General features: G+C 44.1%; 1 protein-coding gene across 7 annotated transcripts in view; it reads right to left on the bottom strand.

Moving 5' to 3' along the window:
* Positions 1-21,176, bottom strand: part of LOC107396544 (ubiquitin carboxyl-terminal hydrolase 54) — a 143,777-nt gene that overhangs the window by 7,727 nt on the left and 114,874 nt on the right. For 5 of the 7 annotated variants that reach the window (XM_070542630.1, XM_070542629.1, XM_070542628.1 and 2 more), the window contains 8 exons: positions 19,556-19,720; positions 18,985-19,104; positions 12,401-12,581; positions 10,188-11,020; positions 8,413-8,507; positions 2,046-2,156; positions 1,022-1,205; positions 493-771 (listed from right to left, as the gene is read on the bottom strand). In XM_070542630.1, the coding sequence (XP_070398731.1) occupies positions 493-771; positions 1,022-1,205; positions 2,046-2,156; positions 8,413-8,507; positions 10,188-11,020; positions 12,401-12,581; positions 18,985-19,104; positions 19,556-19,720 (1,968 nt within the window). Of the gene's footprint in view, positions 1-492; positions 772-1,021; positions 1,206-2,045; positions 2,157-8,412; positions 8,508-10,187; positions 11,021-12,400; positions 12,582-18,984; positions 19,105-19,555; positions 19,721-21,176 lie in introns of those variants that run through there. The other 2 variants (XM_054738525.2, XM_054738527.2) reach the window with 2 other exon arrangements.

Below are 21,176 nucleotides of genomic sequence, written 5' to 3'. Positions count from 1 at the left end.
ACACTTCAGGAGAAGTCTCTCTCATGTCTCATTTTCTGTCCCAGACATGCAGCTAACTGACTCTGCTCCACACACACTAACCACGGACTCAAACGCGCGTAAACAAAAGCTCTGATATTAAAATCTATCCAGCTGACGTGAAGCAGGCAGAAAAGAAACTTACAGGTAGATGAACGCAGACTCCTGTCCGCAGGGAAAACACCGGTCTGTCGTCTCCATGGCTACAAGGTAGAGCGACAGCAAGGACAACCAATCACGCGTTAGTATGATGCGGCAGAGCCAATCAGTGAGCTTGTAGGCGGGTCTAAGGGAAAATAGCCTTCAGCTTGAGGCGGCTGCCTCTGCATGGTCCTAGTGCCCGATTTGTATCACAGTATAACAGTTTTGTACGTTAAAATCTGACGAACGACCGGAAAAAGGGCACTTTGGGCACTTCGGACAAAAGGGGCAGGGTCTCAAGCACCCTCCGCACCCCCCTCTGCACGTGCCTGCCTGGCAGAGATGCCTGGCGCTGGTGCCTGTTGGTGCTGGAGGTGTTTATGGAGAGATGATGGGGGGCTAGAGTGGCGTAGAGTCTCTGTAGACCTGGTGGGGGAGCAGGACCAGCTCTGGGTCTGGGGAGGGAGGAATTGCAGGAGGAGGAGGGAGGAGCAGTGTGATGGGGAGCCCGAGGAAGAGTGCTGTAGCTCAGGGCGACACTGTGGAGAGCCGAGGGAGGTGGACTCCTGTTACACACAACCAGAAACTGCTGCTGGGGGGGCCTCGGGGTTCCTGTAGGGGGGGTAAGGCAACAATTAGTCACCTCCTGGTTCTGGTGTCGTTTTGTTTCTGTTTGCATCTGATAAACAGATCATCTAAACCTTCAGGACCACTTTCTATTCTAAACACTCTTTTGTGATCCCAGAGGGAAAATAAACAATTAAAAAACAAATTAATGAAATAAATAATCAATATGTCAGAAGGGTTCAAAACCAAACCGGTGGATGACATGAAGGAGTGGTGTGGAGGGCTGGTGGGTTACCTGAGTGTCCCTGGGAGGAGAACCCTGAGCTGGGGGGCCGTGATGGCTGCGTGTGGGGGTGCAGTGGAGCTGGGGGGCCGTGGAGTTGGTGGAAGGAGTGATGTGCTGTGGAGGAGGTGGAGGGGTGATGGAGGGAGGAATGAAGGTCTGAGTAACTGAGGGGGGGTCTGGAGAGGGGGGGATCCTGTAGGATGAAACATGAAGAAGATGAAAAGGTAAAAATGTTGAAATGATAGGAAGGAAAATGAAAAAGCACATGAAGTGTACAAGAGGAGGAACCTCCAGTCTCTATTTGCTTGTTGCTCTCCACACAGGACGAATGAAAAGTAGGTGAGCTAATACACCTGTTACCTGGTTGTGACCTACAGAGGAATGTCTGGACGGGTCTGCTCATGCAAGAACAGGTAGAGTGATCATCGCCCTGGGTGGACCGTACTCCTCTGGCTAGATCTATGTTTTAATACGCTGATCAGTGCTGTAGAGATGACTAAAGGAGCATCCAGGAGACGATATTCCTAGAGGTAAAACAATGATGATCCTGACTCCTGAGCAGACACCTCTAACCAGAGAAGGAGCTGGAGAGTGTGACTGTTGCTGCAGCAGCTGGGTCGGACCGGGTCAGACACTAAACTGCTGATAAAGGTTCAAGTCTGAGGCAGGTCCTGGGGGCTGAAACATCTCCCTCCTCCGGTCTGTCCACCTCAGACATAAAATCATGTTCAGCAGCTGTTTGGGTAACTTCTGATCTCTCCTTTAGATGGGTTAAAATCAGGAGTCTGAATTAGTTCAACCCGAGCTCATCAAAAGCAACCAAATTCTCCGGGATAATGAAAATGGTTTATTTTTAGATAATTTTTTAATTTTTATTCTTGTGATTTGTATCTGGAGAGGTGCTATAGAAAAAGTCATTTCTTCTACTTCTTCTAGTCCCGTTTGTACAGTTTCACCCTCCCTGACTGCTACGCTGGTGCTTAGAGACGAGCACAAACAGAAGTGCGTGTGTGTGTGTGTGTGTGTGACATACACAGCCATGTGGAGGGTTCCGAGGTCTTGACCCGATGACGGTACCACTCAGGCTGCGCGCGAGACGCCGCAGGTTTTCAGCGCTGTAGCTCTCGTCTTCACCTGCAGGCGGCTGCAGAGAAACAGGAAGTATTTTTTGTAGGAAACCCTAAAAAGGCCTTAAACAGATTAGCTGATGGTTTTTACTCTCTGTTCTTAAAAAGAATTTTCATCTATTATCAGCCACAAGACAAAGGATGTGAGTCACCCTTCTGTCATGGTTGCTGGGTTTATTTAAAATATATGAATGATTTTTACAAGTTGCAGGTTCAAGCCCCACTTAGTCTGACAGTCACTGTGTCCTTGAGCAAGACAACCTCCATCCTGCTAGTGGTGGCCAGAGGGACGGGTGGCTTCCATCAGTGTGTCCCAGGGTAGTTGTAGCTACGATGTAGCTCACCACCACCAGCGTGAGAGTCACGGTTGTGTTGTAAAGCACCTCGGGCTGTTCTAAGGACTCTAGGCTGCTATATGAATACAGGCCATTTGCTAATTTACCGTTTCATGTCTTGGTGACTTGGTGGCACATGATGGTGACGAGGACACCAGTCCCTCCGACCACAACTAGCAGGAAGGAGGGTGAAGTGTCTTGCCCAAGGACACAACAATTGACACGGACAGAGCCCGAAACTGACCCGACAACCAACCAATTACAAGACTAACTAATTCATGTGGGTCCTAAGTTATAAACTTTTACACCAACTATACAGGCGCTGGTCATAAAATTAGAAAATTACGACAAAGTAAATTCAGTAAATTCATTAAATAGGTTTAACTTGTATATTGGATTCATTCATTACACACAGACTGATATTACAAATGTTCATTTCTTTAATTTTGATGATTATAACTGATAACTAATGAATACTCCAAATTCAGTATCTCAGAATATTAGAACATTGTGAAAAGGTTCAATATTGAAGACCCCTGGTGTTACACTCCAATTGGCCAACTAACTCAAAACAGCTCCAAAAGCCCCGGGTCCAAGAACATCAATAGAGAGGTTAGGGGAGGACAGGATGTGGTAGAAAAGTGTACAAGTAGTAGGGATAACGAGAAAAGATCTGATGAGTTTAGCTGAGATCATCTACGCACAACGCAGAGCCGTGAGCCTACAGGAAACAAGATGAAAGACGGTTTAACCAGAGGGAATACAAGTCCATTCTTCTTCTGGTCCTTCATATTCAGCAGCAGACAGGATCCATTTAGGGACAGTCGTGTTAACTGGGACTGGACCAGAACCAGGAGACTCAGTAGAAAAAAGATAGAACTGAGAACTAATGACACTAACAGATGACTCAGCTGCTGTAGCTGAAGCTCTAAACCACTATTTTATAGAATCTGTAGATGCTATTGCTACCAGTTTTCCATCACATCAACAATATATTTCAAAGGAAACAAAGTCCTTTGCACCAGTCTTCACTTTTGAAAGAGTGTCTGAAGGGCAGGTGTAATGGCTGATCAACTAATTAATCATCTTAATTCTAATCAACTCTTACACACCAAGCAACATGGCTTTTTAGGGCACATCACTCAACAGAAACAGCAACTGTTTACTTTGTTGAAAGGGTTAAGTCTATGATAGACAAGAGGAGGGGTGGTTGGTGCAGTTTTTTCAGATCTACAAAAAGCGTTCAACACTGTTAACCATGATATCCTCCAGTCTAAATTTGTTCAGTTCAATTTTTCACAATTTACGTGCAGCTGGTTCAAATCATATCTCACTAATCGAACTCAATGTGTCAAAATACAAAATAACAGATCTTCTTTTAAAGATCTTGTTACAGGTGTACCACAGGGCTCAATCTTGGGTCCAATTCTATTTAGTCTTTACATTAACTCATTCGCTGCCAGCTGTTTCCTGATCGCTACAAGTCTTCGCTGCCAGCGTTTCTCACCGTGTTTACAGTTTTTTTAAGAGTCACAGAACATTGCGCGCTAGCATGATGTCGACGCCAAAACAACCAAAACAAAGAGGAGACTCACCTCTTACATAAGAAAGAATCCGCATGTTTTAAGCGTTAACCGTTCTTTCATAATTCGTTGTCGAATTTTGATCGGCAGACGATTTTCCGGTTTGCGCCTCACTTTATTTTACGGGAACGGCCCAAAACAATCTCCTAATGCATGGATTTTCTGCTTCCTGATCATGTGACATGAGACATATGCGGATGAAGATGAAGATTGGCTTCAGAGCTGAGATATTTGTTCTCTCAGCGCGGGGGCTCGTTCCGATGCCCAAACTGTAAAAAAATGCCAATGACAACTTTAATCGTCAATGGCAGTGAGTGACTTAACGACCTACCATCTGTGTGTCATGGCTGTGAAGTGCTTATGTATGCAAATGATACCGTGAATTTTGTTAAAGGTGATGATCATTTTGGGGCAGCTGCACAACTTACAAAGGTCATAGTAAATGTCTCAAACTGGTTGAATAGCTGTCATTTACAACTAAATTTCTTAAAAACTTTTGCAAAGTTTTTTTTTTACTAAAAATACAAAAAAAGGTTTATTCAGAACCTAATGATATTTCTGGATAGAGAATTCAAAATGTAAATTAATACACATATCTCGGTATTATTTTAGACAGTAACTTGGCTTTTAAACAACATGTTAAAAAAGTAACCAAATGTATAAATTCCACACTTGTAAATTTTGAGCACCTTAGAAATCATATGTCAACAGAAGCTGCAAAAATTTACATGTTTGCTCTCATAATATCTCACAAAAATTATTGTTTACCTGCTTGGGCCTCTGCAAACTCCACCATCTTTATATAAACAGGCTATCAAAATTCTAGATAAAAAAAAACAAGATCCTTTCACCATTGCACAATCTTTAGTAAATATAGGCTCCTAAACTGGAGCAATCTTGTCATTTTTAAAAATTGTTGTCTTATGTCCAAGATCAAAAACAGCTTTGCTCCACCTCCTCTTAGTAGTCTTGTAGAATTTCGATCGTCTGTAACACATGTTACTCCTATCGTCTGTAACACGTGTTACTCCGATCGTCTGTAACACGTGTTACTCGAGGGGCTGCTAGAGGGGATTGTGTGATGCCATGCAGGAAAAGTTCCTTTGGACAATCAGTTTTCACCTGTGAGGCGGCTAGAGTCTGGAATACAATTCCGCAAAACATAAGAGACTCTGTCACATGCAGTACATTTAAAATAAAATTAAGGTTACGGTTGATTGACACTGAAGTTTGTCAGTACTAGTTTTAAGAACCAATATATGAGCGTTATTGTTAGAGTGAATATGATTCATTTTGTATGTGTGTGAGTGCGGGGAGGGGGGTGGGCGGGTGTACTCTAAGTAATGTTGTTTTACTTGTATTGTTTTTAAAATGTTTATAACTTTAAATGTTGTTTCATACTATGTGCCATTCGGCAGGGGGACTACCAATGGAAATGAGCCTTTTGGCTGTAATTGGGTACATTTACATTGTAAAATGTTTATTAATGCACACTGTCCCTCTACATCAAATAAAAGTTATTCAATTCAATTTAACAGCTGCGTGTGAGGCCCACAGCTGTCGTTTTTGCTGCTGCTGCAAAAATCCTGGAGAGGATTGTGATACAAAACCCATTCAACAATGTGGGGGAAATTCATAGAGCGGACTGCAGCTGGAGTCAGTGCATCAAGAACCACCACGCACAGATGTAAGCAAGACATGAGTTCAGCTGTCGGGTTCCTTGTGTCAAGCCACTCTTGAACAAGAGACAGCGTCAGTAGCGTCTCACCTGGGCTAAAGACAAAAATGACGAGACTGCTGCTGAGTGGTCCACAGTTATGTTCTCTGATGAAAGTACATTTTTATTTCCTTTGGAAATTAAGGTCCCAGAGTCTGGAGGAAGAGAGGTCCAGAATCCACGTTGCTTAAGGTCCAGTATAAAGTTTCCTCAGTCAGTGATGGTTTGGGGTGCCATGTCGTCTGCTGGTGTTGGTCTATTGTGTTTTCTGAGGTCAAAGGTCAACACAGCTGCCTACTAGGAAGTTTTAGAGCACTTCAAGCTTCCTGCTGGTGACCAAATTTATGGAGATGCAGATTTCATTTTCCAACAGGACTTGGCACCTGCATAGTACAAAAGCTACCAGTACCTGGTGTAGCGACATGGATGGCCTCATTTGTGACCCAAAGGTCACACTTCCTCAGCTGGGTCAAGCTGTCCTGGCTGTACATCTATCTACAGATTATCCATCACAGGAGACTGAATGTCGGTCTACCACCCCTATAATCTGACTGCTGTTCCATCCGCAAGACGAAGGACACTTCAAGATTTAAAAGAATCATTTTTAATAAACTCTTTTCACTGTCTATTACAATGTTCATAAATAATCATCAAGGTTCATTATAAATGTATTTAATTACTGAAATGAATTATTATTCATTGGTTAATAATAAATATTATTTATGATAATCAGTAATGTTTAACAGTGACAAGAAGATCATCTGCACTTATACACAATCATGCAGCACACAGTAAATCAGGTTAAGGTTAACTGCACTCACTTGTCTTTGTTCCATAACACCAGAGCTCTCTATCTTGGGAGGGTGTGTTCTGAGGTATGTTAAATCTACGTGTCAAAATCTAATTCGTTAGAATAAGATTACCGGCCGTCTCTTAAAACCTAACTCCTCAGTTCAAGTTGAGTTCTTGAGCTCACCAAATTCTCTCCGTGGCAACGAGAGTCCAGAGGATCGAGTCGGCCGTTCGAAACCTCTACTAAAGCTTTTCTGTCACGCCCATAGAATTGCTTCAACAGAAACGCCATCTGCAACAAGCTGACGCTACGAAATTCCTTAAGAATCTGCTCAGACGCAAACCATCCACCTGTGTGCCTGCGGCAACTCTAGGACCAGAGAGTCGGTACCACTGGTCTACCCTACCGGACCGAGTACCCAGAGGCTGATCAACATCCTCCCTTGACCTCCGGATCTGAACAGAGGGTCGTTTGAACGGTGAGATAGAACACAGATTGCGTCTGAATGCCTCTTTTATTAAGAAATAATTTAGCTTAACTGCAAACCAAATTTTTTCACCCAGAACGCGTTTTCTCTCTCTAAAAACCTTCTGAGATAAAAACCTTCTAGATAAAAACCTTCTGAGACCTACATTCACACATCCAAACAAACACACTTCATGTTTAGTTTCATCCAAACAGATTGCTTTAATACCAAGTTTTAATACCAAAGCTTTTATAAATTGTCCTTCATAAATTGTTTTAATTGTCACAGTTTAAATTGTTAGTAATAAATTCTTAACTTTTTAAACCTGACTCTTCTTTGAAATAAGACACAGAGTGGTGCATATTGATCATTGAATGAGCAAAGATCTCTTTAGATCTTCTGAATTAAAATGAACTTTTGCTATTAATTTAAATCTCTTAAATTAAATATTAATCTTTTGATTAAATATAGACCAAGCCAGTTGGTGTATGAACTTCTATCGATTATATAAGTTTCATTGCCAATTCGTTTAATCTTTCTCAGGGTTTCACAAAGCTGAAATAGCAACAGCGTTAAATTCTAGTTGTGTAGATGAACAACGCATTGTACCAAAGCTACCAGTACCTGGTTTAAGGACCATGGTATGCTTGTTCTTGATTGGCCAGCAAGCTCGCCTGACCTTAACTCCATAGAAAGGTTATGGGGTAATGTGAAGAGGAAGATGCAATACACCAGACCCAATCGTTCAGAAGAGCTGACGGCCGCTATCAGAGCAACATGGGCTCTCATAACACCTGAGCAGTGCCAGAGACTGATGGACTCCATGCCGAATTGCTGCAGTAATACAGGCTAAAGGAGTCCCAACTAAATACTGAGTGCTTTACATGCTCATACTTCTCAGTCGGACAGCATTTCTAAACTTTCTTTTTTTTAAAACTGGTCTTAACTGATATTCCTGTATATTTATATTTGTATGTATATATGTATATTTCCTGTTACATGGATATTTATAAAACATTATATGGAGGAAAGGATTTAGGGCAGGGTTCACCAACCTAGTGCCTCCCAGGAACCATATAAGGTCCCATAGACCATTTCTCCAAAGAGCACAAGTGCAACATAAACAAACAAAATCTGCTGCCATTTTTCAATCACAAATGCAATAATATAAAATTTAAAACAACAAATTTCTTTATTCTTTATTACACATGAAGTCTGGTGTAACTCTGACTTATTCTAGTTCAAAGGCCACAATTGTATCGACCTGGTAGACCCTTGTGGCTCAGTACCTATGAAGTAGCTCTCGGCTTCACAAAGGATGGTTACCCCTGGGTTAGAGTTAGGGAAATGCCTCGCTTATAAAATCATTCTGTTCATACCTGCACAGGTGTGACTGGAGTTCTGTAGGCACATCTCTCAATCTCAGCTGTCGGAGTTTTGGACCGGCCAGATCCTGCTGACACCCTCCTCACACCTGCACACACACACACGCACGCACACGCACACACACACACACACACACACACACACACACACACACACACACACACACACAGGTGTAAAGCTTATGAGCTGACACCCACAGGGCCACTGTGGCTAGTTTTTGGGCACATACCACTATGGCGTGCCCACAGAAATCCCCCTGAGGAATTAAACATGGCAGACTGCTGGATTCCCCATATTGGCTCACACCCATGGGGTCACTGTGAGTTGTTTTTGGGCAGATACCATTGTGGGAAGCCCACAGAAGTAAACACAGCTAACGCATAAATGCAAACGTCCACTGGGCTGGCACAGGGTCCCCTCACAAGGGCTTAGCATGGGATGGAATTGGGCAGATATATCTGTGGGTTTCCCTTAACTAAATCCAAAAGAGGCCCTCATGGGAAAGGACACACTGGACCCATTCATACACAAGATCCTTGTGTGTTCACTCTGGAGCAAGTGTGGGTTTGCTCTGCCTATACTATCCCAGACACAGCCCACTAAACTCATGGTGTGTCCCGGCAGGTTTACTGGGTGTCTTTGTAGTCAATGCATTTACAAAATATGTAGTTTTTGAATGCTATTATAATATTTAGTGAGTGTAATGGTAAGGCAGAAGTAGACCTAAAGGTAGATAGGGCTGTTCAGTAATCAGAAGGTTGTAGGTTCAAACCCAGTTCCCTTCAGACCAACTTGCCCAAGTTGGGCACAAATGGCAGCATTGGCCAATTAGTAGATTATCATCACGGGCAGTGTGTGAATGTGTGAATGAATGGATAATGAAAAGCTCTATACACATCTAATACATTATTATTTTTATTAAATGGTAAACAGTGGGAAGCCCACACATGAGGGTCCCACAGCAGTGGGCCACACTGGGGTCATAGCAGGAAGTCCACATGTGTGGGCCAGGGCACCACCGTGAGATGAGGGGCACATGAGGGCCCCACAGAAACATGAAGGTCTCACAGTGATGGGCCAGAGTGGGGCCGCAATGGCAGCTCACATATGCTGGCCAAGCCCTATTGGGACCCTACGTGGCCCCAAATGATGGAACCTGCATGTGTCCTACATTTCACAATGACTATGGTTCTCACTGTGGGCCGAATAGTTGCCCAGAGACATCCCACATGGGGCCCAAATGTGCATGTTTGCTGAGTGGCTAAGTGTTACAAAATGAAAACTATTGTTTAGGATGGAGGGAAAAATCACAGGTTTTTGTTCATGTGCATGGGATCAAAAGTTAACCGCAGGTGACCTTTGACCTCTGACATAACAGAAGCCCCCCACACAAACACATTTAAATAATTCTACAGTAACATATGTCTATTCTAACTGTAAGCTTTCTGAAGCAGCAGGAGGGAGGTGGGACTAACCCCAGATATGTAGGCTAATCCAGCTGTTAAGTCACAGTTTTGTGACCAGCTGCGTGGAACGTATTCACAGGTGCCGTGCATCTGAAACGCTTCCAGTAAGGCGGGAGTTGCCGGTGATTTTGCAGTGAAAACGCTTCTATTATGTTATGTGCTGCTGAGGTTTGCTTTATTATCAAAAGTAGTTTCTACTATTTGAGGCATCTCAGTAAAAAAAACATTTCAGTAAATATTTTGCTCTGATGAATATTTTCCTTCATTAGAGTCAAGCCAGAATCAGTTCCTGCAGGTCTCACCTGGTCTGCTGCCAGCTGGCTGAGGGCTTACGCCGCGGTGGCCCCGGGGCATGCTGGGAGCCAGCAGACTGGCCTGGTACAGTGTGTCCAGCTCTGAGAGCTCCTGGCTATCCGAAGGCAACCCTGCTCCATCTCCCACTGTATTCTGGGAGCTGTAGTACCTGTTGACATTTTCTGCCCAGCGCTCCACTGGCAAGGCAGCTCTGTAGTCCAGACTGTGGGAAAGGGAGGAGGTCTGACTGTACCAGGTCTCAGAGGGGGCCTTGTTGGGGGAGTCTGACGGTGAATAAAAGGGTGAGCTAAGAACTGGATCAGAAGAGTCCACAACATCAGACTGGTCCAGAGCTAAACAGGACCACTTCCTGGTGGGATGGGAGGGAGGGGCTAATATTTGGGTGTGGCTAGGATCAGGAAGTGTGTCCTCAGGATATCTGGTGAAACATTGCTCTGCTTCCATCATCATATGACATCTGCCATTGGTACCAACAGGTGATGGAGTACATGGGTGTGGCTTGGGTGTAGGCAGTGCTTGTGATGGATTGGACCAATCCTCTTCAGGTGGAGGGGGAGCAGCCAAGTCTTTCAGGGATGTGTCCACACATAAAGTAGGGAGAGACCTAGAGTTACAGAGGGGATTCCCAAAGTAAGGGGAGGGGCTCCGGTTTCTGCCGTCCTCCATATGTGAGGATGCTGCAGAAGTGGGGAGGGGCTCGAAAAGCAAAATAGATTTGGGAGGGAGGGGCTTAACAAGACAGGTCATGGGAGGCGGAGCCTGATTGGCAGCTGACTGGTTGTCCTGGGTGTCTGTCAGAAGTACTCTGAAAGGCTTTTCACTGCAAAGAAGAGATTAAACACAACCGTTGGAAACGCTGATTCAGGTTCTGGTTTCTCTGACCCTGTCAAACTACAGCAACCATTTAAAACGGTGTGCGACCCACCATCAGGTGTGCGACCCACCATCAGGTGTGCGACGCACCATGAGGTGTGCGACCCACCATCAGGTGTGCGACGCACCATGAGGTGTGCGACCCACCATCAGGTGTGCGACCCACCATCAGGTGTGCGACCCACCATGAGGTGTGCGACCCACCATCAGGTGTGCGACGCACCATGAGGTGTGCGACCCACCATCAGGTGTGCGACCCACCATCAGGTGTGCGACCCACCATCAGGTGTGCGACCCACCATCAGGTGTGCGACCCACCATCAGGTGTGCGACGCACCATGAGGTGTGCGACCCACCATCAGGTGTGCGACCCACCATCAGGTGTGCGACCCACCATGAGGTGTGCGACCCACCATCAGGTGTGCGACCCACCATCAAGTGTGCGACGCACCATGAGGTGTGCGACCCACCATCAGGTGTGCGACCCACCATCAAGTGTGCGACCCACCATGAGGTGTGCGACCCACCATCAGGTGTGCGACCCACCATGAGGTGTGCGACCCACCATCAGGTGTGCGACCCACCATGAGGTGTGCGACCCACCATGAGGTGTGCGACCCACCATCAGGTGTGCGACCCACCATGAGGTGTGCGACCCACCATCAGGTGTGCGACCCACCATGAGGTGTGCGACCCACCATCAGGTGTGCGACCCACCATCAGGTGTGCGACCCACCATGAGGTGTGCGACCCACCATCAGGTGTGCGACCCACCATGAGGTGTGCGACCCACCATGAGGTGTGCGACCCACCATCAGGTGTGCGACCCACCATGAGGTGTGCGACCCACCATCAGGTGTGCGACCCACCATGAGGTGTGCGACCCACCATCAGGTGTGCGACCCACCATCAGGTGTGCGACCCACCATGAGGTGTGCGACCCACCATCAGGTGTGCGACCCACCATCAGGTGTGCGACCCACCATCAGGTGTGCGACCCACCATGAGGTGTGCGACCCACCATCAGGTGTGCGACCCACCATCAGATGTGCGACCCACCATCAGGTGTGCGACCCACCATGAGGTGTGCGACCCACCATCAGGTGTGCGACCCACCATCAGGTGTGCGACCCACCATGAGGTGTGCGACTCATCGTCTGGTTAAAAATCTTGGAGGAAACAGTGAATTTGAATAATTCCCGATGTTGGCATCCTACACAAACACAGATTCTGGAGATTTCCTCATGAAACCAACAGATGGAGTAGCAGAACTTATGACCCCAGACCTGGCCCCAGAGTGTTCCCTGGGATCTGATTGGCTAAATACCTGGGCTGTTCCAGGAGCTGCTGCTCCTCCTCCTGCAGCTCTCTGTCTGCCTCTGAGTCACGCTGCTGCTTCTGCTGCTGCAGCTGCATGCGCTGCTGCAGGCTTCGGGCTCTCTTTAGGCAGCGCTGCAGTCGGCTGTGACTACTAGCTCCACCCTCAGCCGCCACCAGCCGCAGTTTGGCTGCAGCGAGGGGTCGAGATCGGATAGACAAAAATATTCCGAGAAAACAAAGGAAAAGAAAACAGAGAAAAAAAGAATGAATGAGAAAAACAAGGATGCAGAAATAATAACTTGTGATGACTGTTGTGTAAAAGCAAACAGGAAATTAAATATCTGAGAGGTGATGATGTGATCAGGTATGAAAATATAAACATAAACAAAATGAATGTCAAACAACTGAAACGGAAGCTAAACTAATGCCAATGTGCTATACTAAAGAATATAAATGATAATCTTCAATATTTCTCTAATTCTGATTATAACACAGTCATTCAATAAAAAAACACTGCATCTATTTAACCCTTCAAAGATGAAAATAACCCAGAAACACTGAGTAGCTTTTCAAAACAAGAGCAGACTTAGGCTACGGGTTAGGGCTAGAGGAGGAGATTCCTGTCAGGAATAAAGTTAAATGGTTTCACCTAACATTGATTTGGATAAATCCTAAATTAGCGAGTTCATTTACATTTACGTTGTTCTGTTTGGAGTTTTATTTGGAAATGTTGTCTGAGAGTGCAGTCTCTGAGCTGTCATTCAGTCTGGTTAGTGTGTATGCTTGGGGAGCAGAGGAGGTTCTGGGGGTTCTCCTAGTTGTTAAATAGAACATGGACTGGAAACAGAACTGGGTGGTTTGTCTGTTGCTCCACAAAGTGTCCCAAATCACAGCATAACGTCAGAGGGATCTCCTCCAGGAATCACATTTGGAATCAGTGCCGGTTATGTGACACAGCTGTGTTTCTACAGAAAGAATTATTTATTGGGTAAAATAATTTGTGGATGGAGAACGTGTGGTTGACTGAGACCTTCAGTTTTGCGGTTCCATCGTTCTACCACTAGATGCTTTTGTATGCATGGTGTGAGGTTTTCTTATATTTAAGACCATTTCCACACACTACTAGTACTAAACAATGCGTAAATTAATTCCTTCACATGACATACACACAGATCTGTACATAAGTGAGGGCCCAGGATTTTAAACTGGATCCTATAGAGAACTGGGAGCCATTGAAGTAGGGCTGAACAATCTATCGCTTTTGGACCGAAACGATTTCAAACGACACAATCACGTGACCGTCAATTGTGCGGTATTTTATTGTGTTTGACTGATCCAGGATCTGTTGCGTAACAATTTTTTTTACACCTGGGATTTCCCCCTGTGTTACAGCAGTTGCAACAGCCAGCGCGGGGAGAGGAGATGGGGTGGGGGTGTACCGTCCAGAGCCGAGCCGAATTTCATAGCTGACAGAGCTGCACATTTAGGTTATTTTCACTGTTTTGGTTTTCCACACAAAGCACTGCTTAGAGCCGATGATAACGGCACTGTAGGTGAGTGTGTGTGTGTGTGGGGGGGGGGGGGGGGGGGGAGCGTAGTTGAGTGAGGGAGTGAGAGAGAAAGAGCCTGCAGGTAATGCAGGAAAACTGTGTTTTTGTTATTTAATACACTTGAAAGCTGTTTCCACATTCAGATTTCCTCCATACATTTTTGGATAAGAACAAGAACATGTTTTTTTTATAAAACTCCTCTCTAGATAAAAATCACAACTTAGATATTAAATATTAATGTGAATAATCTGTTGCACTAGATTAGATTCTAGACCATCTTTTAACTTAATATACAGGATGGCTTGAAGAAAATTGTGAATTGAACTGAAATAGCAATTTCTGCTAGAAAAATCGCAATTCAATCATTTCCTAAAGTCGTTCAGCCATACGTTGAAGTATACATGGTGATCTGAGCTCTTTTACTGGTGCATGTCTTTCCACATGGTTGTTTAAAAGATGAGAAGCAACTCCTTGCACCAATTGAGGTTAAGTAAATTGTTGATGCAGTAATTATCTAGCCTGGCCTGCCAGACTCGTCCTCTAATTCTGCACAGAGAAAGAGTCTGGTAACTCACAGGCAGAGGCACATGAGGGGCGGGACTAGGCAGCTCAAAAATAACCAATCATAAAAAAGACGGAAATGCCGACTGTACCGCGCGACACTGTAGTTTTTTAGCTGTAGTCAAAAATGGCGTCTGACTATGGTGCAAACGTTTTTCTTCAGAAGAAAGACTTTTAGCGCTTCTACTTGTTGTTTTAAAGATGTGTCTGAGTCATTTAGAACAGAGGTTAGAGCCGCAGCAAACTCCGCTTCAGTCACCATGTTCAACAAACTCGGTGCTATGGTGTGTGACATACACTACTCAGAGCTGATTGGCTCGGTTAGAATTCTCAGGGGGTGGGGTTATTTGAATAGGAGAGTTCCCAGACCCACAGTCTCTGTGCAGAATTAAACAGAGGAGGAGTCTGGCAGGCCAGGCTAGTAATTTTCCAATAGGAGGCTCAGACCTATTTGCTTAGTTATATCCAGGTGGAGACATGTAGTGTACATCCAGCCAGCATCCCATAAAAAAGCCCAACATCTGGCTTTTTCTAGATAACATCATTCACACTAAAACACGTAGGGATGACAAGAGTGGGTGAATATAATTACTTTCATAGACCTGATTGGTTGGGACACTTTGTGCATTCAAACTTGCTACTACTTTCTCCTTTATAAAGGTGCATTAGGTCTCTTTCCATCTTACCTCACACTTTATTTGCTCAAAGGACCTGCTCTGATTTTCTGTACTAATCCTACTGAACAGAGATAAATAGCATTTAGATGTGCTGCTCACTTTGCATGCAACCACCTGCTCTGATCTCAAACTGAAGGAGCTGCATACATCATCTAATCTCACTGCTCTCAATGAGACAAAATTTAATCATCTCTGATGCAAGTGAGAAGTTCTGTTAGAATAAAACAAGGTGGAACCAGTCTTTAAAACCCAGTCCATCATTAAAAGAAAGGAAAGTTTCAGGTGCTGCTCAGACCTGTGGTTAATGGAGATGTCATCACTACTGATGATTCTCAACTCAACCTTTATGTCTAAAGCGCCTTTCAGGCACAGAGGTGACAACAAAGCGCTGTACAGACAAACATTAGTAAAGACAGGACAAGGATTTAAAAACTAGATTAAAAGAGAAGTAAAAACACACAAATTGCACTAATTAAAGAACACTACAAGCACACTAACGGCCAAGGGTAAAGGCCAGATCAAATAAAAAAGTCTTTAGCCTGACCTTAAAAACTGTCACCGATGCAAAAGCACGTACATTGTAGGGTAACTCATTCCAGAGTTGTGGACCTGCCACGGAAAAAGCCCCGTCTCCTCTAGTCTTTAAGTGGGTCCTATGTACTTTGAGCAAGAAACTATTGTCTGAGCGGAGTGCCCGTGCCAGTGTATATAGCTGTATCAGTGTCTGCAAGTATGCGGGGGCCAGCCTATTTAATGATTTAAAAACCAATAAAAGGACTTTATAACAAATCTGGAAATCCACAGGCAGCCAGTGCAAGGATTCAACGATCGGGGAAACAGTCAAATTTCTTTTTTCCCACAAAATCTTTTGCAGCCACATTTTGCACTAGTTGCAGCCTTGCCAGCCTAAATAGGAGGAAATTGCTGTAAATTATTTGTGCTGTAATAAAAGCATGAACTACCACCTCCAAGTGGTGTCTTGTCAGGAATGGTTTTACTTTAGCTAAACGACGCAGATGGTAAAAAGAGGTGGCCACAATTCAATTTACAATGGTATCAACACCCAAGGCATTATCAAGCTAAACTCCTAGGTTTGTGACAGCTTTTTTAAACCTTGAATTAAATGGTTCACAGTCAAGCGAGGTGGTATCAATGCAGCCATTATGTCCAAATAGGACAGCCTCTGTCTTGTCCTCATTGAGACACAAGGAATTTGACAACAACCACCTCTTTACTTCAAACAGGCAGTCCACTAGGATGTCCACTGATTTGCCATGTTCACCACCAAGGAGGAGATAAAGTTGGCAGTCATCAACAAAAAAAAAAAAAAAGAAAAAGAAAAGAAAGCTAATGGCAAAGCGATGGCGAATATCCCCCAATGGGAGAATATAGATCAAATATTGAAGTGGTCCTAGCACAGAACCCTGGGGAACACCCCAGGTGAGGAGGCAGATGAAAAACCACACATTCTGATGCAAACTGTTTAATTTGCAAAATATGTTCTGAACCACTCCAGGGCCAGACCTGAAACTCCCACATATTGTCTGAGGCGGTCAATTAGCACATTATGATCCACCATGTCAAAAGCAACAGTGGGGTCAAGCAAAATGAGGAGGACAAGTTTGCCACAATCAGTGGCGAGCAAAATATTCCCCACTTTCATCAGTGCTGTCTCAGTACTATGCTGTGCTTTAAAGCCTGATTGAAAAGTTTCCAACAGTTAATTTTCATTCAGCAAGTCCATTAGTTGAATATGTACACATTTCTCCAATAGTTTGCTCAGGAAAGGGAGCTTAGAAATAGGCTTAATGTTCGCTGGAAGTGTGGCAGCTAACCCAGGCTTTTTCAGAAGGGGATGGATAACCGCTTTCTTGAAGTCATCAAGGACAGAGCCAGAAGATTAACTCAGATTAATTATCCGATTTATTATAGGACCGACGGCAAAAAAACCTTCCTTAAACAAACGGGAACGCAAGACGTGATCTGGGGAACCACTGGGCTTAACTTCAGCTACTATCTTATGCAAATCTTCGAGATTAAATAGTTTAACTCATTCGCTGCCAGCCGTTTCCTCATCGGTAAAGCCCTTCGCTGCCAACGTTTCTCAGCGTTTTTAGTTTTTTTAAGTCACAGAATGTTGCGCTCTAGGATGATGTCAACGCCAAAACAACCAAAACAAAGAGTAGACTCACCTCTTACATCAGGAAGAGTCTGCGTGTTTCGAGCGTTATCCATTCTTTCGTAATCCGCTGTTGAATAATGATCGGCAAAAGCTTTTCCGGTTCGCGCCTCACGTTTATTACAGCAGCAGCCCAGAATGATCTCCTAACACATGGATTTTCTGCTTCCTGATCACGTGACGTGTGACATTCACGGATGAAGATTGGCTTTAGAGCTGAGATGTTTGTTCTCACGGTGCAGGGCTCGTTCCGATGCCCACACAGTAAAAAAATGCAAATAATGACTTTAGTCGTCATTGGCAATGAATGAGGTAAAAGCGTTAAATTCCCCACTAACTGAAGAAGTTGAGATAAAATCCAGTCCGAGGGCACAGAGTGGAAACCTTATTTATAAAATAATTAAGAAAATCATCACAAACTTTAGCTGATGATACAGATTATGAGAAGTCATTTACACGCAGGACAAATTTAAAGTACCCAATGGTTATTTGAGTTTGAAGAGACAATATTCGAGTAGTAAGTGAACATTGCAGATTTAACAGCACCTTGATAACATTTCCAACTCTTCCGTAATGCAATCTGAGACACTTGCAAATGATCCTTTTTCCATTTCCTCTCTGGTTGTCTACATTCTTTCCGTGCAATACACGTGATCTTAGAAGCCCATTGTTTTACAGCAGGACCCACACGCCTGTGACTTACAGGTGCAACAGAGTCAAGCATGGCTGCACAGTTCTCATTAAAATCATTTAGTATCCCATCCAAAGAGGTCCAGTCTGGTACATAAGACACAATCTCATTAAATAATGAGGAAAATTGACTGGCAGTCTCGGAGTTTACCAATCTTCTAAAACTGTCCGGTGCTGGAGGAGACACCAGGTTTTTGCACAGATTTGTTTCAAACGAAGTGGTTTGGGATCAGAAAAAACAACGTCGTCGACACATAGGTTAAGTACCGAACATCCAGGTGACAGAACTAGGATTCTTTATTATTTCTGAACAGTTGCTTTAACTTTTCTTTATATTTTTTTAAAACAATGAAGTGATGAATGTAGAGAGTTTATTAACTCATTTACTGCCAATGACGACAAAAGTCGCCATTGGCATTGTTTTACTGGGCAGGCATCGGAACGATCCCCTGCACAGCGAGAACCAACATCACGGCTCTAAAGCCGATCTTCATCAGGGTACGTCACATGTCATGTGATCAGGAAGCAAAAAATCTATGTGTTAGGAGATCGTTTTGGGCCGCAGCTGTGAAAAAAAGTGAGGCGCGAACCGGAAAAGCTTCTGCCAATCACATTTCAACAACGGATTATGAAAGAACGGATAACACTCAAATCACGCGGATTCTTCCTGATGTAAGAGGCGAGCCTCCTCTTTGTTTTGGTAGTTTTGGCATTGACATCATCATAGAGCGCAACGTTCTGTGACCCTTCAAAACAGTAAAAACATTCAAAAACAACACCAATAGACTAAACTGTGGGACTGACAGATCTAATGACCCACACTAAGTTTAAATATTCAAAGAAATGTATGATGTCCCCTTTTATTTGGTGTCTGTGTTATAGTGTTTTTGTTGAGCATGAAGAGGAGGAGTCACTGTGAGTGGGAGGAGCTTACAGACAGCTTCGTTGACGGCCGACAGCGCCGCTGCAACTTCACCCGCCTGCTCCAAACGTAATGATTGGTCCAGCAAGAGCTCTGCTTCCGACACACACCTGTCAAAGCTATCACTTTTACCTACACACACACATGCACGCACGCACACACACACACACACACACAGAGTTAGTAACAATGGCTGCATTTGGCGACAGTAGCTGTGTTGCTGTTTGTTCATCACTTCCTTTGTGTTTCAATCAATCAAGAACATTCCTGCTGTTCAACACATCTGCTGACTCTCTCTCTCACACACACACACACACACACACACACACACACACACACACACACACACACACACACACACACACACACACACACACACACACACACACACACATGCATACACCCACATATGCGCATGCACACATGTGCACAGACACAAACACACAGGCATGTACACACACGTGTTCAGACACATTCTCAAACACAAACACACATGCACAGGCACGCACAAACAGACACACACATACACCCACTCACACAAGTCCACCAACGTCTCTGTTCGGTCCTGAGACAGTTCTGGTACCTTGGATCTGCAGCTGGTCCAGGTCCAGGTACTTGCTGGGTCTTGGGTTGAAGCCAAGCGCCGCTTCCCTCTCCTTTTCCTGCTGTCGCTGCTGCTCCTCCACCCTTGCTCTCCTAAGAACCTCCTCCTGCAGCTCATCCAGCTCACTACGGCCAGCAGAGGGAGCTGGATTGACGGCAGAGAAACAAATTACAAATTGCTTGAAGCAGAATTTAAAGGTCCCTGACCATGCTATTTTAAACCTTCGAGAACAAAGGTAGGCACAGTATATGATAAAATATTACTGTCGGTGTCGGTACAGGGTCGGGTCGGGTGCAGGATCGGCTCGGGGTCCTTCGACTGCAGATGATGTCAAAGTAGTTGATTGGCTGAACATGAAGCTTACGGAAGTGACGTTATCACGTTATGATTTTGATTGGTCAGAACAAATTTGCGGTCGTAGTCTTAGCGGTTTAGTCCTGTAGTCCAAAAATCAACACTTTTTGGAGAAAATGTTTGAATTTCCAAAGGAAATGTAAAATATAAGCTAATGATAAACGGTGACGCTCAAAAGCTCTTGTTGTTGATGAAATGGGGCAAAATAAAATATAAGAACTTTATTGAAAAACAACAAGCAACATTTTGAATCAAAGAATGTAATTAGATAACAACTAAACTTCACATATAGGAACTGTTCTATTTTTTTGTCAGTCCGATGGTCGTTTTATGCAGTTTTACATTCTTTACAAAACAAAGATAATATGGTGTTTTATTAACAAATTACATGTATAAAGAAAACATTTAGGTGTTAACAAACAAGAACTTATTAACAAAACTGCTGATGTCTTTCCAAAACGTATGTGTGAAAGCCGAGTAGATTTGCAGTAATGTGACGTCATCGGCAGTTGAAGGACCCCGAGCCGATCTTGTACCGACATCGGCACTAATGAGATGTCCGTTATTCTCATCAGCCTGAATTTAAAACCAATATTAAATGGTCTGATTCAGTGTAACTTTGCCCACACCCGCTCTGAAAAAAGGAACAGCGTCTCAGGCAAGTCACTTGTTGTATTGGCTATGGTAGTCCAGTGGTTACAGTGATTGCCTTCCATCTCAGTTTTGCTGTGCTGATGTGGGTTTGAATCCTGATGATGTCAGCAGTAATTTATTTAGCCACCTAAAGCAGATTTTGTGTTTTTATATTTTGGTTTTATTGATTATTTTCTGCAAAATGATTCATGTCTCTAAAGAGCTTTGAATTTGGTCATTTCTGAACAGCCTTTTAGTGCATTTCCTCTGCTCACCTCACATGGACTCACACTGGCTAATTAACAAAGCAAGTAAAAACAGATTAGTCCTTACTTGTAAATAGTTTACCAATAAAGGATAGAAATCATGCTGGTAAGTGCAGCTAAAAGGAAGAAAAACATTACTGCAGCGACTGCGACGTGAACCTGCACAAAACTCAGCCCAGCACACTTACCACTAGACTACCTAGTCTATTATGTGACGCTTGTCACCTATGCCAGGTATCCTGAGCTAGCCAGTGAAGACAAGTTTCAGACCAGAGACTAGCTTCTGGGGAGGAGCAGGGCCTGGTGTTGGGAGCAGCAAGATGGAGTGAAGTACAACTTAGACATCA

Source organism: Nothobranchius furzeri, chromosome 12 (genome assembly GCF_043380555.1).
Source record: "Nothobranchius furzeri strain GRZ-AD chromosome 12, NfurGRZ-RIMD1, whole genome shotgun sequence".
Taxonomy (NCBI): Eukaryota; Metazoa; Chordata; class Actinopteri; order Cyprinodontiformes; family Nothobranchiidae; genus Nothobranchius; species Nothobranchius furzeri.
This window is presented reverse-complemented; position numbering and strand designations above follow the sequence as displayed.